General features: G+C 47.7%; 1 protein-coding gene across 1 annotated transcript in view; it reads left to right on the top strand.

The window, feature by feature from the left end:
- The first annotated feature begins 6 nt into the window (after positions 1-6).
- The window catches only part of ADRA1D (adrenoceptor alpha 1D), a 38,587-nt gene continuing 29,536 nt past the window's right edge, over positions 7-9,057 (top strand). Inside the window, exon 1 of the mRNA XM_008639870.2 lies at positions 7-1,059. Coding sequence (XP_008638092.1) covers positions 93-1,059 — 967 coding nt within the window. The 5' untranslated portion in view covers positions 7-92. The remainder of the gene's footprint in view (positions 1,060-9,057) is intronic.

The following is a 9,057-nucleotide window of genomic DNA, read 5'->3' as shown; positions in this document are numbered from 1 at the left end:
GGCGGGGGCTGCCAGGCGGGGATCATGCCGGGGGAGCTGCGCCTCGGCACCGCTTTCTCCTCGCCCTCCATGGAGCCCGGACTTTTCCTACAATGACTTTCCCCGAGCTGAGCAATGGCAGCTTGAGTGGGAACCGGACGGGACAAGACAGCCAGAGCGCTGCCAACCGGTCCTGGGGGCTGCAAGGGGAGGAGACCCCCGAGGGCAACGGCACCACGCTGACTTTCGCCTTGGATGTACAGGCGGTGGGCGTCGGGGTCTTCCTGGCCGTCTTCATCCTCTCGGCCATCGTGGGGAACATCCTGGTCATCCTCTCGGTGGCTTGCAACCGGCACCTGCAGACGGTCACCAACTACTTCATCGTCAACCTGGCCATCGCCGACCTGCTGCTCAGCACCACAGTGCTGCCCTTCTCGGCCACCCTGGAGGTGTTGGGCTTCTGGGTGTTCGGGCGCATCTTCTGCAACATCTGGGCAGCTGTGGACGTGCTGTGCTGCTCTGCCTCCATCATGAGCCTGTGCATCATATCCGTGGACAGGTACATCGGCGTCAAGTACTCCCTCAAGTACCCCACCATCATGACAGAGAGGAAGGCAGGGGTCATTCTCGTGGTTGTCTGGCTCTCCTCCATGGTCATCTCCATCGGGCCACTGCTGGGCTGGAAGGAGCCGCCGCCGCCAGATGAGAGCATCTGCAGCATCACGGAGGAGCCGGGCTATGCCCTATTCTCTTCCCTCTTCTCCTTCTACCTGCCCCTTATGGTCATCCTGGTGATGTACTTCAGGATTTACGTGGTGGCCAGGCGGACCACCCGAAGCCTGGAGGCAGGGGTCAAGAAGGAGAGGAACAAGTCCATGGAGGTGGTGCTGCGCATCCACTGCCGCAGCGTGCTGGAGGAGCCGCTCTCCAGCACCCGGAGCAAGGGGCACAACTTCAGGAGCTCCCTCTCCGTGCGGCTCCTCAAGTTCTCCCGGGAGAAAAAAGCAGCCAAGACTCTCGCCATCGTCGTGGGTGTCTTCATCCTCTGCTGGTTCCCCTTCTTCTTCATCCTGCCTTTTGGTAAGTGACCCCATCCCAGCCCTGCTTCCCGGGGCTGAACCCCTGGGGACCTGCTCCTTGGGACAAACTTTTCAGGACACAACTCATGCATGGAAATGAGGGATAGGTGACTGATAGGTGAATAAACCAGCGATGAATTAATTTAATTAATTAACACTTATTCAATATTTATTAACCAAAGTCATATAATCAATCAAAGTAGATAGCAAATGAATAAAATAGCAGCATAATAATTGCTTTAATTAATTCAGTCTGCATTCAGCATTTTAACTAACGAAGTTCAGGCTAAGGAGGAAGCAGCTCTGTTTCGAACAGGCTGTTTTTATGGCACAGTGGTCTCCAAAGAGTTTTGCTCTTTCTCCCAGTTTGGGAACTGCACCTGGATATGCCTCTGTGGGTCCAGGGCTCCCACCTCTATTGGAGATGAGTGAGGTTTTATCCCTCCAAGGAGTGTGTCAGAGCCTGAAGCACAAATCTTGACTTCCTGGGATGCTGTTGTCGTGCAGGGACCTGGAGCGGGACCAGGTGTTGTCCATAAGGGTGATGGGTAAAGATTCCATATGATTTTCCAGGACTGATCCCCCTCCCCCAGGAGTCGTGGCCCTGCTGTAGTGACCGTGTGCTCATTTAGGGTTGTCTCACGAGTTGTGCTCTGAAGTTTTGGCAAGTTGGTTGTGAAAAGGATGCTCCCTGCTGCGTGCAGGGGAGGCTGAGCAGGCACAGAGCCCACCAGGGACGTGCGATGTCCAAAGCAACGTCCCCTTCCAGCACCAGTGGCTCAGGATGTGCAGGGAAGCCAGTGCTCCTAATCCTGACAGCAGGCACCCAGCTCAGGGGACCTGATTAACCCTCTGGAATGCTGTAGCTAAACCTGGAGCGGGGAAGAAAGAGATTAAAATAACTCCTGAGTATCAGCAGCAGCCTCTGCACAGAGCTCAGCAAAGCAGAGAGGTCTGTCTCTCCATCTGCCAGCTGGGACCCACGTGTCCCACAGCCCACGGGGGACTTGTGTCCCACCAACCCTGCGGCCAGGGGAACATTCATTTCAGCTGGGGCTGCACTTTTTCTCAGGGTTTTTCAAATCCTCTTGCTCGGGGCTGCCTCTCAAGTCAGTGGGAACAGCATCGTGACTACAGGGCAGATTTTGACCTGCTGAGGTTTTGAGCTCCCTCCAGCACTGGGGCTGTTTCCCTGGGCTGTGTCCCCCGGGACAGCTGGAGCCCAGGGCTGTCAGCCACCCTCCAGTGGGATAATTCACTCAGATGGATGGTGCCTCCGGAGCTGAGGTGTCCCTGGAGTGGTGAATCAGGGCTGTGTGTGTCTGCTCTCACCGTGCTGCTGTCTGATGCCTCCTTGCTCCAGCGTCTCCCTGTAGGTGAGGGTGGTATTTGGGGGGTTTGGTTCAGCTCTCCACGGGGCTGAAATCACTGCTGTGAGGAATCTTCGCCCTGTGGGAGCATTGCAGTTGATGGTATAACTCAGGCAGGGAGCAGTAAGGCTGCACTCAGCTCCTCTCCCTGAAAGACCTGAGATTAATTGTCCTGTTTGACCATGCCTCAGTTTCCCTTTCAGTGATCAGGTGTTTTAGGGGTGAGGGGGAGGTGATGTAACCTGCAAATAAACAGTTTGGGAATTGTGGGGCTCGGGGAGATGCCAGTACCTGAAGGCTGAGCTCTCTGGGCTGTCCCATTCTGAAACTCCCGTCCTTGGCCAGCCAGGGCAGGAACCAGCTCCAAACCTCATTTGCACCTTTACACCTTAAAATCACAAAATCATAGAATGGTTTGGGATGGAAGGGACCTTAAAGATCATCCAGTTCCAACCACCTGACAACCTTCCAGCTAATGCATGTTCCTCTGAGTTACTCCTAGTACTTCAAAATAGAGAAGGAACCTCAGGCAAATACTTTTCAGTAGGAAAAAAAAAATTGGTTTGTTTTACTATATCTGTTCTGCCTTGAAACCCTTGAGCCAGCTTCTCTGCTGATGTAAATCAGAGAAGTCAAAGGAGGCACACTGATTTCCACCAGCTAAAAATCCAAACCTCATTCTTTAGGTACCTCCCATGAACCCATTTGCTTCCTCCGAGCACACAACTGGCCAAGTCCTTTATAAACATGGCTTTGATCTTTACTTCCTGCCGTATTATATGTATAATATAAACACAGCAAAAGTTCATTTATTTTATGACGACCAAATATTCTGCCTCTGATTTCCCCCCCTTTTATTAATTGCAATTTCCTATTCAAATCTGAGAATCGTTCAGTGCTGTCAAGGAGGGGAACAGAAACTTCTAATCTTGGATTTTACTGCTCAGGGGACAGGTCTGAAACTCACAGAAATCAGTAAATTTTACTGTAAATCCACAAACTGAAACATGCTGGGGCCAACTCTGCTGAAAAAGGTTGTAAGTGGTAAAGTCGAATGGGTTTTATTTATTTCATTAGAAAAAATTAGGTGAAAGAATTTGGGACCAACTGAAAATGATATTGATACACATTTTAAATGGAAGTGAAACTTCCATGAAAAACAAAATAACTTTCAATTGAAGAGAAATTGTTTCAACTTACGAGTAAATGGGAATTTATTTTAAAAATGAGCATTTGGAGACATTTCAAATTGAGCCTTCAAATGGCATCGAAGTGACATGAATGAGTGATCTGTTTTCTTCTGAAAATATCCAAATGTTTTGACTTTTTTTTCCTGTCTTTGACATGAATTTGCAAGAAGACATCGTTGAGTCACACTGTTCACTGATGTCTGATTAAAATTTTTAGTAAAAGTAAATTTTTCAAGTGACAAAAGACTCTCAGCTCCACTTAAAAGTCCCTCAGCACTTGGAAACTTCCATACTCGCGCCGTCCTCGGTGTCTCTGAGTCTGCACATATCCTTGCAGCTCTCTGCAGAATAGATCCCACATTAGTTACACAGGAGTAATATTCATCACATCGGGGCTGAAGAGCTGAAATAACCCAAAATTTTAAATAACACGAGCTATGTATGTGCTAAATGCTGTCAGCCGTTTCTCCGTGCTCGAATAATCTACAGTGATTTTTCTTTAAATCAGCTCAAACTGCCCGATACCGCCACAGCCTATTCATCAGCTGAGTAATTTAACTCCCTCTTGGATGTGTGATCACAGGCCCTGAGCACGGGATGCTGTCACCAGGAGTTTACAATTAACAATTATCAGCTTCTGTGGCTAATGAGGATCTTTAAGCAGCGGGTTGTTCAACCCAAGATGAAATCCTAGTTTGTAGCTCATGTTTAGGTCATGTCTTTGCTGAGTGTGGAGAGCAGTGGAGCTCTCCCAGGCTGCTGTCTGGAGATGCTGGGAGGTGGTTCTGGGGTTTGTGGCAAGGTTCCTCTTCCCTGAGCAAACACCAGTCAAGAGAATTTAACTGGAGACTTTTCAGAGATGTAGGACCAGAAGTTTAAGGCTGATTTGTAGCATAGGGTTCATCTGCCTTTGGTTGTCTCAGGTCACGGAGATGCTCCAAGGGCTGGAGTCCCTCTGCTCTGGAGCCAGGCTGGGAGAGCTGGGGGCATTCACCTGGAGAGGAGAAGGCTCCAGGGAGCTGTTAGAGCCCCTTCCAGTGCCTAAATGAGGCTTATAAAAAGGAGGCAGAACGACTTCTTATATGGGCAGAAAATTATAGACAAGGGGCAGTGTTTTAAATTGATAGAGGGCAGGGTTAGAGTAGATCTCAGGAAGAAATACTTTACTCAGAGGGTGATGAGTCCCTGGCACAGAAGCTGTGGCTGCCCCTGGATCCCTGGAAGTGTTCCAGGCCAGGCTGGACGGGGCTTGGAGCAAGCTGGGCTAGTGGAAGATGTCCCTGCCCATGGTTGGTGTTGGAACTGGATGGGCTTTAAGGTCCCTTCCAATCCAAACCATGATTCTATGACTACAAAAACATCCAGGCACAACATAATGATGAGCTGATGGTGTCTGCACTGCAGGTATTTGCAGAAGAGTGGGATATATCCTAGTCTGGATTTTTCACTTGGTGACCTCGGAGGGTTTTTTCAACTTTAACAATTCTGTGACCCCATAGAGGCTTCACTGGCTCTTCTGCTGATGGAAAATCACATTAAAAGTTAGGTGCTGGGTTTGTCCTTGCAGCAGACACCGATGCCAGGTGGTCACAGAACCAGAACCCCCTATAGGCAGATAGTCACTTCTTTCTCAAAGCTGAGCCAAAAGGAAGCAAATAAGAATAGGAGGAGGAAAGGAGGCCTGAGTCCCATCACTCTGCAGCTGGGGAGCACGTGAAGTCAGTGTGAGTCCTCAGATAGGACTGTACCCAGAGTGGAGGTCAAGACCTTCTCCATCAGCACCTCAGACGCATCTAGGAGGAAACAACCATCCCTTGGGATCAAGGATGGACTAGCTGGTACCCAGGATGGTGATTTATGTACCTCAGTGGACTGTGTTTTTTAAGCATGGTCTGGTCTGGGCTCCCATGTTTGTTATTCTTTGGATTTGGTCAGAAATCAGGACTGCTGGGAGAAAGAAAGACACATAGTGAGAAATGGGAAAACACCATAGTTAGTGCCACACAAGGGTGAAGGCCACAACCCGAGGCTCCCTTTGCTGTGTCCATCCACAAGCAGCAGGTTACCCAGACCAGGAATGACTGAAGAGATCCCTGAGTATGGACAAAACCCTCCAGGCTGTGACAGTGCAACATTTGTCTTGGGCTGGGGACTTGTTGTGTTTGCAGTGGAAGCTGCTGCTCATTTCCAGGTATGATTCAGAAGAACAGTGACCTGGCTTTTCCACCTGCACCCCAAAGGAAAGGCAGCTGCTACACCAGCCAGGCTCTGAAAAGTCTCCTTCAAGCCAAAACATAAATGTATTTGTAGATGCTGTTTGACATAGGGCAGGAGACCTTTCACAAAGTATTTTGCAGAGCCGTAGCTGTGCTCAACTTCAGGAAGTGCCACTTGTAAAATAAATGATGGGGAAAACACTGTGAAAGCAGATTTCATGTGAGACCAAATCTGTTCTGGTAGAAATGGAGAATCTAATTCTACTCTGATAAAAGAGCATTTAGCATGGTTTCCTAATAGAAAAAGAGCTTGTGTTATCACTCTGTGCCTGTGATGAACTCACCACCGGATGAACTTTTTCATTATAGAATCCCAGAATGGTTTGGGTTGGGAGGAGCCTGAATTTCACCTCATTCCACCCCCTGCCATGGGCAGGGACACCTTCCACTAGAGCAGGTGGCTCTAAGCCCCATCCCCTCTCCTGCCCTGGTCACACTGCTTTGGATGCAGCCCATCATCAATCCCAATTGCATTCGAAAAACTGCTAAAAGCACTCTAATATCCCAAGTTCCTATAAAAATGGACAGATGGGTGAAAGACTGAAAACTTTAGTACTCTCCCTCACAGAAGGAAGGTTCAGAGTGAGCTCAGCCCCTTGGTAGACATCAAAAAATACTAAAAATCCACTACATGACACAATCCCAGAAAAAACCCAAACTTCTTTATTCTTGTTGTGCACAGGATAACTTGATAAATAAAAGTGATTTGAACGTAGGAGGAGAAAAGATAGAACATTTAATTGCTTTGATTGTCAGGGCCGTTCCTTGTATCTCCTGGAATTTTCTGAGTTACAGTGGAAGTGGCAGAACTGACATGGAAAAAGGAATGCAAATTGCTTTGGAATAATTATCTATGGCCCAGAGCATCAGATCAAACTGGAACAAGAGCAATTGGGATGAACTATTCCATCTGCTACATGTCCTCCTTTGGTCCTGGTTCACAGGAATCATACTCTGATTCAAAATGCCATCAAAGACACGGGGCCTCAAAAGCTGCTGGTACCAAGCTCTGGTTGGATTTATTGAACTTCATCCAGGCAAGAGGCACCACGGGATGTTTCCATCAAATGGGCTCATGCCAAATTACCATAAATTCATGAAATTATAGGGGATGGATGGATGGATGGATGGATGGATGGATGGATGGATGGATGGATGGATGAATCTTCCAGCCCATCTCCCTTTCTCAAGAAGAGAACAAGTGGCCTCAAACCATTCCTGAACCATTTCAAGACTATTCTTAAAGCATTAAAGTGAGGGGAAATCCATTTCTTTCCCTGACAAATTTTGCTTTTGCTTCAGCAGCCCTCAAATGTGATTTCTACTTCTCTTTTTCCCACTCAGAGTGTCTGCAATAGCATCAGGGCTGTGTTGCACCCTGGCAGAGTGTCATTCCTAGGGCATGACAGCAGGGATGTGTGCAGTGGGAACGGCACAGGGACATGTGGGGGTGTGCAGCCCACTGGGATAGCAGTGAGGGAACAGTGGATTCACCTGCAGTGATTGTGTCTGTCTAGAGAAACTCTGTGGGAAAACAACCTGGGAGCTGGGTTTCCCTCCAGGGAAAACACATTCCCATCCTGGAGGAGGGCACAGGAGAGAGTTACAAGCAGGCACAAGGATAACCAGCCTGTGAGTAAACTATGCAGCCAAAGCATTAGACAGTGGTGATTCCCTCCATGTGCCCGAGTGCAGAAGACACCAGGGTGAGGAAAAACAGAGAAACACCCTATGTTTGGAAATAATCAGCCAAAACAAATTATTTGGAGCCCAAATAAGTGTTTCCTACCCATTACCTGTGTGTGAAGCCAGAGGTGGACAGAGGGGCTCAGTGCAGTTTTTGATGTTATAATAGAGGCCTCATTCTGGGCCTCAGTTAATGATTTGGGCACCAAATTTGAACATCTGCTCTGCTTCTGCCTGGCCAAAGCAATGCAGGGATTTGGAATAGGACACAGATATTCCATGACTTGTGTATGGGATTATTCTTCTTCCAGTCCATCCACCACGCCACTAAATAAAACTATTTGAGACCAAATGTCTATTTTTATATGGCAGAGCCCTCACACATCTTGAGGCAGTTGCTATAAGGGATGTACCACAAGCAGGGAAAAGATACACCTTGAAAAACTTGAAACTACTGTGATTCAGTGAGCAAAATGTTACAAAATCTCTCAACAGGAGTTTTGGAACCAATACCAGACTACACCACACAACATTAAAGTCACCTATGTTAAGCTAGGTCTGATGGCTTTATTATATTTAACAAAACAAGTGTTATTTCCTTGGGAAAGCAACCTGAATTATCTTCTGATTGATCAACAGGAGTTTTACCTGCTGCAATTACTGTGCTGTATTCTAGGTAGGGCTGATAGCACCTTTTACATTATGGGACCCTTCTGGTGTCAAACATTATCTATTGGGTAAAGTTTTCCATTCTGTGTCTCTATAACGAGCTGATTTTGTTCTGCCAAATGTGAGTCAACATGAGAGGGACAACAGCCATGATGTTTCCATCATTCTTTGTGGGATAACTCGACCCTTGCTGTATTGATTGTATGATTCTAATGAATCCGCTTTATTCACTGATTAGGATGATGTTTAGGAAGAATTTCTTCATGGAAAAGGTTGTCAAACACTGGCAAAGGTGTTCCTGGAGGAATTTAAGAGCCATGTGGATGTGGTGCTTGGAGTGGTTGGACTTTTTTCTTAGAGGGCTTTTCCAACATTAATGGGTCTGTGATTCCATGATTCTACTTCTGCCTGCTCTGTTGTTCTCTGATTTGGTGCTCTGTGAAACTGTCACGTGGAAACAGAAGGCTGCACTTCTCCCTGCACCATAATTTATGGGTGAGATCAGCCCAGGGATGGATTAACTGGAGTGGCTGGAACAGGATATGGTTTTTTCGCTGCTCCTAATGAATAGGCTTTCTCCAAGAGGGCTTGTAGCTGATGCATTTGGAGCCAAGCCCAAGAGCCACCAGATTTGGTGGCAGAAAACCAACTGCCAGCTTGATCAAGAGAGGGCATTTCCTCCTCCTGGGCAGTTTCCAACCCGAGGCAATTCACAGCTCAGTCATTAAGGCCACTGAAATGCAACTTTACCCCCTCCAGTAGCTGGGGAAAAAAAAAATTAAAAAGAAACATTTACAAGGGATTCCTG

Source organism: Corvus brachyrhynchos, unplaced genomic scaffold, assembly GCF_000691975.1.
Source record: "Corvus brachyrhynchos isolate BGI_N302 unplaced genomic scaffold, ASM69197v1 scaffold166, whole genome shotgun sequence".
NCBI lineage: Eukaryota > Metazoa > Chordata > Aves > Passeriformes > Corvidae > Corvus > Corvus brachyrhynchos.
This window is presented reverse-complemented; position numbering and strand designations above follow the sequence as displayed.